The sequence below is a fragment of the Barbatula barbatula genome (assembly GCF_947034865.1).
Source record: "Barbatula barbatula genome assembly, chromosome: 7".
Classification (NCBI taxonomy): Eukaryota; Metazoa; Chordata; class Actinopteri; order Cypriniformes; family Nemacheilidae; genus Barbatula; species Barbatula barbatula.
The window spans coordinates 12444147-12460870 of record NC_136770.1 but is presented as its reverse complement, the minus strand read 5'-3'; the positions used below and the strand labels follow the sequence as shown (position 1 = coordinate 12460870).

At 37.8% G+C, this 16724-nt stretch overlaps 1 protein-coding gene across 2 annotated transcripts; it reads right to left on the bottom strand.

The window, feature by feature from the left end:
- Nucleotides 1–1913: 1913 nt before the first annotated feature.
- lrrc8c (leucine rich repeat containing 8 VRAC subunit C) lies at nt 1914–13401 on the bottom strand. Of its 2 annotated transcripts, XM_079460913.1 has the most exons (4): nt 13170–13288; nt 9833–9893; nt 8939–9080; nt 1921–6620 (listed from the first exon to the last, which is right to left on the bottom strand). In XM_079460913.1, the coding sequence occupies exons 3-4, from the start codon at nt 9074–9076 to the stop codon at nt 4380–4382; spliced, it is 2379 nt and encodes a 792-aa protein (XP_079317039.1). In that variant the 5' UTR covers nt 9077–9080; nt 9833–9893; nt 13170–13288; the 3' UTR covers nt 1921–4379. The 2 variants fall into 2 exon arrangements, with proteins under 2 accessions (XP_079317038.1, XP_079317039.1); XM_079460912.1 differs by lacking the exon at nt 9833–9893 and having other exon boundaries at nt 1914–6620; nt 13170–13401.
- Nucleotides 13402–16724: the final 3323 nt, after the last annotated feature.

Below are 16724 nucleotides of genomic sequence, written 5' to 3'. Positions count from 1 at the left end.
TGACCGTGTTCTAAAGTTACTAAGCAACAAAACCCATTTACACTTGAATGGTTACACGGCTGGTTGACCTTAAACATATTACAATAACTGGCACATTTTTATGAAGAGGTAGAATTAAAACGATCTTCAACTCATCTATTGAGTTTACTTTGGGGAAATTTGGTCAGATTTTAGAGCAAATGGGAAACTTTTGTAAGATGAGCATCAGCATTTTTTGCAGATAATGTGTGTAATTATGAGCAAACAGGGTTGGTTAATGTTTAAACTAAACGTTTATGATCAACCAGCTAAATGGCATGTTCTGTAAATTGTTTAATATCTAATTAGGTTTATTTAACATACACACTTTGCAAAAAAAACCTTTGCCTTAACCCACCACACTTGACAATCAGGTGTACGTGTATTTTCATTCCACACAACATATTGTATATAGGTCATAAAGGCCTAGTTTAACAGACACGCCTTAGCTTAAGCCAGGACAATGCCTTAGTCGAATTAAGATATTTATGTCACTTTTATAAAATGCCTTGGAAGAATACATTAATGGTATGCATCTCAAGACAAAACAACGGCACTGATATATCTTAAGATATTTCTGTGCAGGTTATATTCAGTTAAGACAGGTCGCACATTCATTCTGGGACTAGCCTTAAAGTGGCTCTAACTTTTAACACAGTTTCTGTGTATCTCATGTTAATAACATGATGTGTATCTCATGTTAATCTTGTATTCTGTACACAGAATAGTATCTCACCCTTCAAATATCCACAGAGTCTTTAGTTTGATCACATTTATAAAAAACAGATACAGCTGTAGGCTATGATTATTTCCGAAAACATGCGACGCGTGTGAGGGGAGTAGGCGGAACTAAAGCATGTGCGCACACATTGCCAAGAAAACACTGAGATCAGTTTCACTCACCGCGTGTGGTTCATGTCCAGAATATTTTAGCGCTGGGACCGCCGCTCCATCTATCGGTTTCAAATTATCTCCAAATCCAGCGTTACATATAACATCCATCACACAAATGCAGTGAACAAACAACACAGCTGAACTTCGCGAACATAGTGCACTGTCTCCTGCACACAAGTGAAAGGTGTACGCAAGACTTGTATGCATGCTCCGTCTCTCGCTCTCCATGATTGATGTGTGGGCGTGCCGCGTGCTTTTCCGGGAGAATTGTCGAATAAGGGACTAAGAAAAGTTGTTGCGTAACGATTTTTCATGTTCGAAAAAAACATGAAGGTTTTCCAAAACCTGTACGAACACTGGGGGAGTGTATCGAACACAGAAATACTACGTTATACGTCCTACTCGTTTTTTGACAAGTTTACCATGTTAAGCATGAGAAGACAGCACGTTTAACATTGTAAAGAAGTCAGAATGCATGACACACCGTTGCGCCACCCCTTTAAGCCTTGTCTGCGAAACAGGGCCTAAATGTTGAGGTGAAAAATAAGCCTCTGGTTCACGGGCAGCAGGGGGATAACGGAAGCTAGACATTATCGTTAATAGCGTTCTCAATATGGATATTTCTCTTAAATGCATCGATTCGCTTCAGAAGACCTTTGTTAAGACGTTGGAGCTGTGTTGAGCTGTTCTTTAATCGGTGGAGGCACTTTTTGGAGCTTAACATAATTGCCCCCCATTCACTCCCATTCTACCGCTTGGAAGTAAAAGGATAGCCTATATGCTAACATAACTATTACTGCATTATTCTTCAAGAAGAACGTCGTATTCAGTTAACGGCTGTGTCCAACCAAAAACACGCTGTTTCTGCTGGAAACAATTGGAAAAAAAATCACGCCGTACGCCGGCAGAAACGTCTCCATGGACACAGCCCCTGACTTGAAGGCGAGTAAAACAAGGGGGAAAATTTGTTTAGATTATAAATCACCCTGAACAACCCACTTAACATCTTTCAGTATATTTTTATTTAAATATGAGGCATATTTCTTAAAACACAAACTTAGATTAATAAAACAATGCCTTCATAAGAAATGAATTTACCATTGAGTAATGAAGTCCTGTCATCTTCCTGTGTGGAATGAATTTGGGAATCCATACAGGCAGTAGTATTGAGCTCTACCGCAAATTATACATGGACAAAAACACTACTACACCAATAAAAAAATACGGGTGTGATATAACTCTCCATTTAGTAATATGAAACATTAATTTAACAGAATAGCAGGGACAAAAGGAAAATGAATTTTATTTATCCTGTTTTACACAATTAAAAACACTTTAGTTTAGTGTAAATAATACAAACCTGGATTACAGAAAAACAACACCACAGCATGTATTAGTTTTTCTTTGCATAAAATTAAAGCTGTTACTATATAAACAATTTTAAAAAGTCTGAAATACTTTGGTATTGACTATGAGCTTTAATAATCAGAAAGACCAACCTTCCAAGAGAGGCCTCCTGTCAAGCTTAATTATGAACACTCCACAGCTCAATCATTTGAGTATTTAATACTAGCAACATACTTCTGGCAAAACACACAAAAACTACTCATCTACACTCTGCTAAATATGTATGAATTCCAAGACATTGGTTAAACATTAGTGAAACACTGATTTGAAGATACTTATTTTATACGACAGAGGAGTGTGACTGGCAGTCTGTAGAGAAAGGCCACATGCTGATCTCAGTACATAAAACGAGTCACCTCCCACAAGAAATCAGATCAGAGACAATGTAATTGCCGTGTACATATCATCAGGACAAAACATCTAATTTATCATTAGTAGTAAGTAAAAAGAGATATTAAAAGTATACCCGACTTTATTATAGTTTTTAAATAAAGCCGGTGTCCGATTTCTCTTGGCCGTTGTTGATGTTCAAATCACCAAAACAGACACACCCCTACTCCCATCTTTTGCTTTTGTCAGTGCTCGGCTTTACTAATATCCGTCCTGTGTCCTGTGCACCTTACTGCTGATTGGCTACAGGGTTGTTTTGGTCCTCGGCCCGACTTTGTCTAAACAAGCGTATTCGGAAATCGGACACCCCGCCTTTAAGGACATCATGTAAGTGCACTTATACAACAATGTTAGACCTTAATGTATAGTCAATATATTTGTAACTTTATGCAAAAACACATTTTGGAGTGACAGTGATGTCGTACAATGCAAGCTATATTAATTTAATAAATAGTTTAAGCGGCTGTTATGAAAGGGATAATGTACGACAGTGTGATCACACTGAAGGGGCTTAATTCGCGATAACAGCTGGCTACTTGTACATTTTTCCGCTTATAACACAGCAACTTGCAACATGTGAAAAAAGCGGACATGAAATATGAATTTGAAATATTATATTGGCAAATTTTTACCGAAGAAAAGTCGGTTTACTTTCGGTTTTAAAATAAGAAACGATGTTCAAATGCTATAATATAATATCCTATTTGTTATTAAAATAAATTTATATTTCATTTGTCAAAAGAAACCTGTCAAAATGATTTGCTGCATCTGGGCTACTGTGTGTTATTAGTTTTGAAAGGTTATCATAATTAACCTGCAAATGTCGCGACTGGCCAATCAGAATCAAGCATTCCAACGAGCCATGTAATAAAGTGTATTAATGTAACATTAAAAAGGTTAGGTAAGAGATATTGGCTCAAATGTTTTTCTTTTGCATCTGGATTATTTATTTAGGCAAATAACAGCAGGATAAAAGCTCCTCATTGATTTTTGAAACACCTGCACTCCAATTGAAGCTGGTACAATATGTTCAAAAGAGGTATACCATAATGTAGTTTTCTCTGACTGGCCATGATCTACAGCTAACAGTTCTCAAACCAGTTATAAATAAGTTATGCACAGAAAAATAAAGACTACATGCATAAGGTTTCCATTGGCTTTAAATGCCTTGAATAGCAGGAAAAAAATACCATAAAAGATTACATAAACGGTATTCCTAGAATACATACCTCAATAAACGCTTAAGTCCTAAATTTTTTAAAATAAGAGAGGAATGTTTCCAGTGCAAATTCTAATATCGACATTTCCAGTGCAAAATCTTTATATGAAATTATGAAAGCAAATGTCAGCCATAAAAGGTAAATGGGCACAATGGAAATGTAGTACATCCCACTGTTTTTATGACTCACTGTCTTACGCTGTGCAAATGCTTACGTCTGTCAAAAAAAGTGTAATTTTTCTTGGCTTTCTCCATAATATATGATTTAAGGCATTAAACGGTGTTCATCCTCAAAAATTGTATGCTTAAAAGGCCAAGCATAAGTCCAGCTTTGAAAATTGCAGTAACCAATACAGATAAACGATACATACAACTAGATAGAGCACTTGAAGTGTCGCCTCTTTAAGAAGCGAGATTAAAACATTTGGCATTAAAGCACAGCAGTGGAACATCACTCTACATCCATTTGTTCCCTGATGTCAGAGGGCAGTGTCTCAAACAGCACATCTTCTACCACAATTCCACTCCGCTTCAAGGAACGACAACAGCCCAGTTCAGCTGGCAGGCACTCAAAGTGATTGCCCTTTAACTCCAAGTGAGCCAATGCACCTAGGTAAGAAATCTTTGGCGAGAGGACAGACAGCATGTTCCTGCCAAGCTTGAGAGTTTTCAGCTTCTTACAGAAGAAGAGTTCATCTGGAATATTTTCAATTTTGTTACAGGTGACAGAGAAATATTGTAGGCTCTGAAGAACACCTATCTCCGGTGGGATGAAACGGATGTCGTTGTTGGACACATCAAGGTAGCGCAGTTTGTTGCAAAGGAACAAGTGCGAAGGCAGGATCTCAATCTTGTTGTGGCTTAAGTAGAGACGCTCCAAGCTGCCAAGTTTTTTTATGTGTTCAGGTATGAAAGCGATGCTGTTGTGCCAAAGCTTCAGACAGGTCAGCTTCCGGAGGTGCTGGAAGCTAAGAATCTCTTCAATGGAACGTATATTGTTCTCCTTCAGATCCAACATCTGCAAATTACTCAGGCTGAAAATGGCATGTGGTATGCGTTCCAGGTCGCAGTGCACTAACTCGAGTTCTGTGAGATGCACCATCTTTTTCAGGTTGTTAAGCATGACCAGCTTGGTGCCATCATTGCAAATGCAGAGACGGTGCAGATGGCTGGCTAAATCTACAAAAGACTGAGGGACCTTGGTGAAGTTGCTCTTGAGTGTCAGGGTCTTGAGTGATTTGAGCTCTCGCAGGGAGTCCAGCGTTACGTTCTTTGACACGTCAGAGCTGAAAGAGCCGATCAGATGGAGTTCCTCCAAGCTCCGCAACACATACATCCACTGTGGAAGTTCGCGCATGTCATCAAACTTCACTCGCAAAACCTTCAGGTTCTCCTTGAGGAACAAGGTGGCTGCACTATGGATCTTGAGTGAGCATTGGTACAGCGAAAGCTCCTGGAGATCCTCAAGTTGGGCAATGGATGCGGGTATGGTAGCATTATTAATGATCTCAAGCTTCAAAGACTGCAGCTCTGTCACCTCAAAAATGGTATCTGGCAGACCTGGAAACATAAAGAGCTGAAGCTCAAGCCTGTTATTGCTATTAGTCTGCAGCTTCTGTCGAAGCTTATCAACTGTCCAATCATGGTTGAGGTTGAGCTGTTTAAGTTTGTTTTCACTGACCTCGGAGAGAAACACAGCAAACCTCTTTGAGTATAACGGATCATACTGATCAATCATGTGTAGCATGAACGCGAAATCGTTCTTTACATCTGGGATGTCATCGATTCCAGTCTCTTGTCTAACATATTCAAAAGAGTACTCCTTCAGAGAACGATAGAATAGCCAGTAGGACGTATAAAGGCACGTGAGTCCATAAACAATCACAAAACACAAATAACAGTAGGAGAGCTTCGAAAACAAGTGAGCTGTAGTGTGATTGCACGAGAACTGCCGATAACCTGTCATGTCCTGTAGGTCCTCCTTACATTTCACGGTAAACTTAACCCTTGACACCAGCACACTGTTGTAGGCAATTATAAGAATAAACTTGAAAACTTTCACAACAGTCTGACGGACATACATCATATACAATATATCACCCTCCTCCACATGCAGCCGGAATTTTTTGACCTTTTCAAACAAGGCCTTGGCCTGCTCGCCTTCCTTCTTGTCAAGGACACTCGGCGAGGGCTTATCGACTACAATTTTGTCAGGAATAGATCTGAGAGATGGACTCTTCTCCAGGGTGCCTTCATCAGCTGGAATATTGAGATTTGACCTACTAGCACTGTTCTTTTTGTTGTCCTTCTCCTCAGGGTTTTCCCCCGATACTTCTGACAAAGCTCTTGTAGTCCACGGAGAGTCAAAACACTTGCCCAGTATGGATACAAAGTGCTCGATTTTTGAACTGGAGCCAGGAAATTTAAACCAAAAATTGCTGCACACAATGAAAATGACGGTATGTATGAGAACCAGGTAAGGAAAGTATTTGGCATACCAATGTAGTGCTTTTTCGTAACACATCTGATTTATGTAGTTATACTGCTGAATGTCTAAGTTGGTCTTCAGTCCTTTAAGCTCTGTGACAGGCACAGATGACACAGGAGTTATGGAAACAGGTGGACTAATCAGCTCAGTGTCGTTTAGTTGGAATGTCCGTTGAGGAAGACATATGATTTTGTCTTGCATTACCTGAGAGGATACAAGAGGGCAGATATCAACATCAACACAATCAAATCCAGACATATTAAGGCCATGTCCATGTTTGCCTTTTCTGAATATATTCTTATTCATTTGCATGTCTTTTACAAAAATAATCACAATGAAAGATTATGAACCCCAAAGGCACACTTTAAAGAGCAAATAAATAAACACCAATAACATAACCATAAACCACCACAGATGAGTCTCATCGGAACCCACTGTAATGTTGTTTGAAACAGTATATCCGAGGAGGAGCATCTTTTCTGACTATTTTGGTGCTCTGACATCAGTGTTGTGACTCAGACAGGAAATGAGAGATCCTTGCAGTAGCGACTAGAACTCAAGATGGAGACTACTGTTTTACCAGGAAAGACTGCTTAATAGCTGCTCAACCTTGTGTTAAAGCTTGTTCTCAAACTTTTTAGGCCAAGTACAGCCTTTGATCAAATAAAAATGAAGATAAGTAACACCTATGTCCTCTCAGATTATCTTTGCCTTGTGATTTTTTTAGCAAACTGAAATCTTTAGGCGGACTTTGTGACACATGCCGTACTTTATGACTCATATGAGTACTTGGTAGTTAAGAATAATTCAAAAAGGAATTTCAAAGGAGAATTTTTTTAATAGCGAATTGATTGGAAGTAAAGAAAACAGCTGTTGCATTTTAACAGCTGAAGGGGAGGAGTTAACGGATGCTCCGCCTGATCCATCTAATTTACAGTCATTTGAGATAGATCGTCATTTCAGGGTGGATTTTCAGATTTTAACAGAAGATTATGAGGGTACATGAATTTTAAAAAGAAAATGACCCACATTGATAAGCTTTTTACTATAGACGCTGCAATATTTCAAGAAAAAATAATAATTGTAATTAAGAATTACACTGGGATTGTAAAGATTGTCTGTATGAAAGTGACTGGCTCGTCTTATCATTTTTGCTATATCGAATGCAAAAACTTTGAAGCTTATAATTCCAGGGGGTGGGGTGTTGTGGTCTGTAGATGAACAGAGGTCCTAGGGTTATCATACGTCTTCAGAGTGAGCAATTCATGAGTATCCCTTTAACTCACCCACATGTCATCTACTCTCTGCATGTGTTTTGTAGAACACAAAAGATAATATTAAATAACAAAAATGTCTTCTAATGAGTCATATACAAGCTTTGAACAAAAATTATTTGGTGAAACATCCCTTAAAGAAATTGTAAATAGAATAGTATATAGATAATAAATAAAACGTGTAGAACAATTTTTGAAATGTCATTTTTGTCAATGTCAAAAGTAGTATAGGAAGCCCTCTGTATTCAATTTAAGATCACCCTTCCCCCCTTTTCCTGTAAAACGGTTTTAGTTTGTCTGGTAATTACACCCTGTGTTTGTAGTCAAGCCACATGCTTTTTCTGGAAAGGTAAGGAAAACACAAGGAAAATTGACTAAAGAAAGAGGGAAAGAGCCTTAAGAGAACCTCTATGCAGCACTATAGAGTGGCAGAACACAACCGCCTGATTGCTGAGTAAGGCTTCTAAAGGAAATATCATCTTCTCTGCAGTAAAATTGATGTGTGGTGCAGCAGCCCCATGTGGCTAATAAAATGTGCATTATGAAGAACGGGGCAACACCAAAGTGCCCTCAGTCAAACGTGGTCTTTTAGCAAAAACCATGTTGACTCCTCTCATCGAACCAAGGGACTATACAATGGTTTCAGTAAAAATAATTAATTTGAATAATAATTACTGCCTTAACTGGGATCATTATGAACATCTAGTCTTAGTTTACAAATGGCAATACATTAAACGACTGTCACTTTTATGAAAACCTCCAAGGAGAATGAAGGATTTTCCCACCCTAAGTTAGTTCCTGTTAATGTTGTGTATTGTGCATCTACAGGAACTTAAACTGAAAGGCAACTGTGCTGCTTGAAACTCCACCCGCAAGTTTATGAGGCTGAGTAGCTAGACTACGGGGGCCATTTTTGTGTTTATAGAGGGGCCGATCGTAAAAGGGGGAATGGTAATCTTTTCGTGTGGGGTGACTGGAATTTAGCTTGTTTTCCGTTAGCAAACTCCCACTTCTTTATGCAGTATGCTCTGCCCAACCGTGCCCTGTTCATGCACAGAAGAGGCAGTAGAAATCCATCTATGGTGTGAGATCAAGTTAGTTTTAATTTCATTGCTGTAGATCAAGAACATCTGTGCTTTTTAGCAGTAAAAATGGTTAAATTAAAAGACTGGTAGCTCATTTTCCTATGATTGCTTTATGACCGCAAAGCCATGGCAACACCATATAAAAAAGAAATGTAATGGCTACCTGCAGAGTGCACCCAAACACGCCTATCATGAGCATGATCACAGACAGGTAGTCTGTAAACACATCCCACCATGGCTTTAAAACCCTGAAAGCTGGCTGTTGTTCCGTAAACTGCCGGAATTCTGTCACTGGGATCATGTTCCTGTGAAGGCACAATGAGAAATAATGTACAATTTATGATTCAGAACATTTTAACATTAATATTTTAACAATATTGATAATGTTGACAAAAGATATGACTCTCTTAAAAAAACAGTTCACTATAAAATACAAATTCAAGCATTTACACACCCTTGTGTCATTCCAAACCTGAATGACTTTCTTTTGGGCAACACTAGATAAGGTATTTTGAAGAGCATTAATGAGGAAACCGAACAAAATTAACCAATAGCCAAAAAGGCCTTAGGTTGTTTGCATAGGAACAGCATATTTGAATATTTTTGTGCATTTGACTATTTAAATTAGCAGTTTAAGCTGTGAGACTCAAACCACAAGCACCACTACCATCTATCAGCTGATAATTATTATTTAGGTTCTAGTTTTATGATAATCACTTAATTTATTTTAAAAAGTAACATTTCTATTTAAACTCACAAACTCCAAAAGACGCTCTTGGAAAAAAAGGTTTGACGTAACATGCATCCTTTGCATTCTAATGATTCCTAATGAAAAACTTCCTCCAGGCTTGCTATAATCCATTTGTAGCTGGACTTGCATGATATTGTATGCAAGACAACTTGTTTCATTAATAATTGAGAATAGTGCTGCACTGGCCTTTGCCGAACCCATTTAAAAACTTGCTTCATGCGCCTTAAACCTTATAAAAAGCTTGCACAGATCAAGAAGAAAAGAGTAGAACTATTCTTGTGTATATCACTTTAAAGTGCACGTTACCTCGATGTCAAAATGGTCTTTATTGCAACGTGCGACGTAGCTTTCCTTAAATTTGAACGATCTGCAAAGATATTAATAAAAAAAGATCAATTAAGATATTGTCTCCCAAAATAAAGAGTCGACTCCGAACCACCAAATCGAGTCATTCCGTTTTTGAATCTTTTGTGGGTGATTTCCAGACGTCACAAATGGACACAGTTGCATAATCCCCGCCTACCCGCAAAACACGAACACAGTGACCTGCCCACAGACACTTCTGATAGTTGTGTTTTTACATCCTGTCGAGAAGATGCTGTGTTCTGTGCAGCAAAATAAATCACGTTGTTGTTTTTACTTCCAAATCCAAAGGAAGATTATGTAAGAACCAGAGGATGAAAATATTTTCCCCACGATTGCACAGCATTATAATAAAACCTTTTGTTTTCTCATTTTACTGACTGTTGCTGCAACAGGGCTATAGACTGCAACAGGGCCAAACTGATCAATATAGAATCTTTGTGCATTATAAATTGAATGCGCAGAAACCTTCTATTGTGCAAGCGGTAGATCCAGTTACTCTATTTTGCCCCTCCTCCTTCAGCCATTCGCTGATCTATCAGTGCCCCCGCCCTACAAAGATGCAATATGCGGGTAAGAGTCGCATTCATTAATAGTAGGCCTATATTGAGGAAGGAGAAGGACCAACAGAGCAGACGAGCGAACCGCTCACTCTTGCAACTGAAAAAAATATGTTTCATAATAAATATGCCTGCATAATGCAAGAATTTCCACGGCTAAGGTACAAAAAAGTAACGATAAAGAAATATGTTGCCTGTATTGTATTCAGTGTGAAGATAATAACATTTGCAACACACCACTGAGCTACAGGAAAGCTACTGTTTAACTGTGGTTCTGTTTGCTTACATAAGTGTCATTATCTTTATAACACAAATCAATAACCTTACAGTGTACGAAATGTAGACCAATCGGAGCACAGCAGGCTCATGGAAGGGGTCTAGAGAAATTGAATCTTCAAACTGCTTAGTATGAACCGTTTAGAGATCTTTGAGAAATTATAAAATGATAAATGCATATTTTAAGAAAATTACAGCTTTTTTTCCCCTTTTGTGCATATAAACCTGTTGTACAATATTAGAACACATAAAAATATAGCATAATGTGCACGTTAATCACCACATGGATCCTCTCTTTTCTTGTAGTATAAAGTAGGTTTATTATGGAACAATTCACAAAAAGTAGTGCTTTCACGATTAAGAAATGTGGCATGTAAAAAGGGCTGCTCGATTATGACAAAAATCATAATCGCAATTATTTTGGCCAATTTTAAGATTCCGATTATTTAACACCTTTAAAACAACATAGAAAATAAAAAACTTGGCTATTAAACTCTGAATTTAACTGAAAAATAAATTTAAGAAATAGCACTGCTGAACCACTGTAAAGAAAAGGGTTCTCTGTGGATTTATACTACAAGAAAAGAGAGGATCCACGCCAAATGGAATGCAGCACAATAATCGTTTACCTCGTTTGTTTTGTTTTTGTAATTGATGAAGGCCAAAATTGTGGATTACGATTCATTTACGATTAATTGCACAGCCCTACATGTAAATATGAAAGTTGACGATTTATTGTCTATTAGATCATTTCCGAGACCACCCTTGTATTATAAGGATTCACAATAATTGCGGTTATCTGAAATAATTGCGATGACGTCAAATAATAATTCTGACAGCCCTACTATCAAGTACTCAGAGAGAACCACGTATTGCTAACAGCATTATATTATTCATCAAGCCTACTTTCTGATGCTAAGTGTTTTAGTCCAAATTGTACTTCCACTAAAAAGGAACATAGATTCTTACATTATTATTACACAAATACAAATAAAAGGTGATCTTTAAAATGCAGTATCGCTTGATCATTGTGAATGGTTAAGTAAATGAACGACAGACAAGACCTAAGCTGATAATAAAAACCCGTTCTGTGTTGCTGTAATGTTAACTGTTCAATAGAGTTTACATTAGAGTAAACACAAACCGTTTTTTAGGATAAAACATACCTAAACACCCACACGGTTTAAAATTTTTCAAAAAGAAAGTCGAGCAGCTAAGCTTGCATATTTAGATGCAAGTGAACAAATTGTTTGTGTAGTGTACACTACCCATCATGCGTAACTACCACAATTATAAAAAGGAAACCTAGGGGTAAACGAACTTGCATATGCAACGTGCTTCAACAGGCAGGGTTCTTCACCCAGTGCAAAATATTTGGACATCTTAGAACAGCTGCAGCCGTTCAAGGGTCTGGAACTCCTGTTTTCCCCCACTCACTCTTCACACTGAAATGTTTATGACGTGTTAAATACCACTAAAACGTGCTCACAGGACCAATATGCTTTGCATAAATGGAAATGTTGAATAAGGTAACATTTTATTATGGATTACTGATGTAGGCCTACTAGCTATATCAGGATGGTGTTGGCAAGACATCGTGGAAAAATTAGTTCCGACTAAGAAATAAACAGTAGAGGGACGGATATGGGAGATGTTTGCACATTGCTGCAGACCTGGTGTCAAAAATCTAAGTGCTTCATTTGGTGTCCTAAAAAACTCCATCTCTTTGAGCAGCTCTCCTGACAGGAAATGGGGTGATTCACAAAAACAGTCGTGGAAAAAACTGTGTATAACTGAACCACATCCACTCAGTAGAATGAAGAGCTCACGGTGATATCAGCAAAAGCATGAGCACGGAATATTTGGATTCATATGCTACGTGGAGCTCATTTCCTTTACTGGTAATTACGGAAAGCAAACAAACAACAATTCCTTATCACGGGATAAGTAACAAAAACATTCGTTCGTGTTCATTTCATGACTCTTATCATGTTAATTTCATTTTAAATGTTTTCTCAATGAGGCCTGTATCTATGGGATTTCAACCAACGATATTTGTATATGCACGATAAAAAAACGTCACGTCAAATATTCCTAGAACTTTACTGACAAAAATAACTTCACACTGTAAGCTAAATATATAATCACTTCTATTGTATCCTCGTTTTTTTCTTGAGTATCTGATTAAACGAAGTAAGTTTTTTTCTCCATTCAACCTATTGTATTCCTTTCGCGCCACTAACCGTGCTTGAACAATAACTGTCCCACGTTTTTCTCCCCGAGGGTCTTAGAGAAGTTAAACGCTGTCCCAGACGTAATCTTTCAACGTTACCACAAACAACTACTACGTCATATGTATCGAACATCCAACAAACATTTTAAATTGTTAACGTCAGATCCCAAAACAGAAGTCAATGAGAGTAACAGACTCCGTTTGCACTCACCCTTAAACGTATTAAAGCAGCGTTGTCCTTAAACAGCTGAAGATCAGAGACGGTGCTAACATGTCCTTGCGGCTGCGGTACTCAGTCAGTTCTGTACTCCAGCTGCTATAGGCTGATCTGACTGGGCGGGGTCTTCAATACACGGGTAAATAAGAGACAATAGCGTGCACAGAATCGTCTTTCTCACTTTCCGTTTACATTTTGCGCTTATCATTGTGTCGTGTTCCTATCTGTCCGTGACCTATAAGAGCCGTATTGTTAACAGTCTCAAGAGAACAGCCACACCATAATAGCTAGCTGGTGATAAAAATAACAACTAAATAAAACCATTTCCTTTGCGTCACGTTACGTTTCAGGGTCTGGAAAACTTATTTTTGTTTTCAAAGAAGTAAAAAACAGAGTCAATGTGGACAAGATGTTTAGATGTTACACTTTGATTTAACACTCAATAATTCACACAAGGTTTCTGACTTATTTATGACCTGTTGTTCATAAATACCAGTGAAGTTATTTTAACACGATTAAATTGGTTTTTATTTTCAATGTTTAAGGAAACGGAAGCAAATAAGCTAGGAAAGTAGATGAATGCAAGCTGCTCATTTAGCCTCCTCCACACCAGCCATAGCAGACGTTAATGAATATGTCAGCCCACTGTCTCCATAGCCTGTGTACTAGATCATTTGTTTACAGCTTGTCTGGTCGCCTGCACCATCTGCCTCAGGGTTACTTACATATTCTCCCTTTGTTGAACAGAAATGCTCTAACGCCGGAAATGTAACTTTTTCCTGTTTTTCCCTTCTCAGATAACCTAACCCAGACTTTTGTACTAATGCATTGGAAACGTGGCCCTATACCCCTCACTGTAAAAAAATAGGTAAAAAACTGAAATATACCGTAAAATATTTAGTTTCCTGTAAAATTATAAGATGTAAGAATATGTATAAAAAAAATTCCGTAAATTTGTTAGAATTTTTAGAAATCTGAAAAAACGTACATTTTCTGGCAGCTTTTAAGCTTGTAAAATAACGGTATCCCTATGTTGTTTCTTTACATTTACAAATTTTCTGTAATTTTACTTTTTGTGACTCAAGATGACATAAGTATCTTGCATTAAAACATCCATTTGAGTGAATCACAACCTGAATTGCAAAGAAGCTGAGGTAGTAACACCACCAGACAAATTAGAATTTTAAATGCAAGCTTTGGTCTTATAAAGCATAGACAGTGTTACAAATGGATAGTATCATGTGAAGGACAGAATTTTCAGACAGTTATTTTAGAGTTATTTATTTTTCACAGGTGGACCGGTCTAACTATAAGAGATTAATTGTACTGTAGCATTCACCTATTTACTGTAAAACTCCATTCTAACCCTGTAAGAACATACTCAGGGGGTGACTTGGTCCATTGAAATTTGACAGTAACTTACATTGTACGCAAAGAAGGGAACCTTGACATACAAATGTTCTGCTGAGACTGGCTATCATGTGTAAAAAGGGGTTAAAATCAGCCATAACTCCAGGATGAGCGGAGTCTTTTGAAATGCAGTTGGCCTTCTTCTGAAGTCGGCCATTATAGATGTCATGGAGTATGGGTAGTGACATACCAATCACATGCTCAGCTGCCCTCACTACCCTCTGCATGTCATTCCTGTTCTCTTCTGTACAGCTTGAGTACCCTGTTAACTTACTGTTAACCTATTGTTAGCAGTAAGTTAACAGGGTCTCTATGGCGGAACGAAAGAAGTTGGGCAGCAAGTTTTGAGGTAGGCGAGGTCAGCCGAGAAGTGCAGGCCGAGGAATTCTAACCTCTAAACCTCCTCTCCATGTATGTAGAGGGCAGAGTGCTGTGTCAAGGTCTTTGAACATACAGTTAGAAATTTCCATATGCATGTTTTTTGTATTTGGCGCTCATATACAGTGTCTCTGAATTGTCAAATCGCCTCTCAAAATGCTTGCTATGGATGCGAAAAACACAGAAAATCTAACGCAGTCTGAACTTTTTTATGACAGTCGAAAATATCGGAGGCACTGTGTAAAGGTGATTGACACAACGGGAGAAATTTCGGACACAAATTTCAGACTCAATGTGCAATGGCCTTCACTCAAAAGGTCCAGTATCCACAGAGAGCTGCATAAGCCTAGGCTGTTTAGTTTTTGAGCCAGTTTATGGGCAAGAACTGTATTAAAGGATGAACTGAAATCTACAAATAGCATTCTCAAAAAGGTTTTTCCCCTTTCAAGGTGAGTGAGTGCTGTGTGGAGAGCTGTGAAGACGGCATCCTCTGTTGATCTGTTTGCTCAATATGCAAACTGATGTGTATCAAGGTCAGCTGGGATGGCAGATTTAATATGAGAGAGAATGAGCCTCTCAAAACATTTAGTGATGATGGGGATTAAGGAGACTGGTCAATAGTCTTTAAGGCAGTTCACTGTGCTTTTTTCGGAAACTGAATAATTATTGCAGATGTCAGTCATATTGACGATGGATTGTAGAATAGAGAAAATGGTGGTGAATATCCCTGCTAGCTGGTTTGCACAGGTTGTCAGGATTCTGGATTTCTTTATAAATGCTTGAAAACATTACAGTTAACATTCAGATAATTGGGTTTATTGCAGAGGGCTATTGACTAAGTTAAAACTTGAAAATCAGGAAAAAACGTGGCAGTATTCAGTGACAGGGTTACTAAGGTGAGTTCATTATATTATTGTCAATCAATAAATAAATAAACATTGTATTTATATAGTACCTTCAAAACCACAGAGTGTAGCAAAGTGCTGTACAGTGTACAATCACATACAGTAATAAAAATATAAAATACAGTAAAAAGAAAATGATAAATATTCTTAATACTAATTTACATATTAGTAAAAGCCTCATCAAACAAATATGTCTTAAGAAAATTTTTAAACATATATACAGAGGTAGACATTTTGATGGACAAAGGTAAACCATTCCACAATTTTGGAGCAGTAACTGAAAAAGCACGATCTCCTTTGCTTTTTAAGCATGATCGCATAATTTCAAGCATCAACACCTCTGTGAGCTACTAACGTTTATAAGCTCAGGAATATGTTTTGGGGCCAATACAGAAAGAATATACAGAATACTGTATACAGAAGAACGTTGTCCTTTATTCCAAACTGGACAGGTAACAGGAGTCCAAAATAGCGGACAGTCTTACTTTTTTGTATTTGTCAGCAGCCTTGCTGCTGCATTTTGTATTCTTTGTAGACTTACTAATGACGCCTCAAAAGTGCTTTGTGTAAAGTTTTCTTAGGCTCAAGTTCAGCTGTTTTTTTCCACTGATCTCAGACACACCATGAGACCAATGATCCAGAAAGCTGGAATCATTGTTGTTCTTGACATCAGCAGTATCACTGTAACTCTCCTCAACCTTAATTCTCTCTCTTAAAAATAAAAGTGCTACAAAAGGTTCCTCACAGTGATGCCATAACCCCAGTTCGTTTTGTAAACTTAATATATCCCACATCCTACATATAGCTAATTAACTAATTAACTCATTTTTTTTCTTTTACGATAACATTCATGACC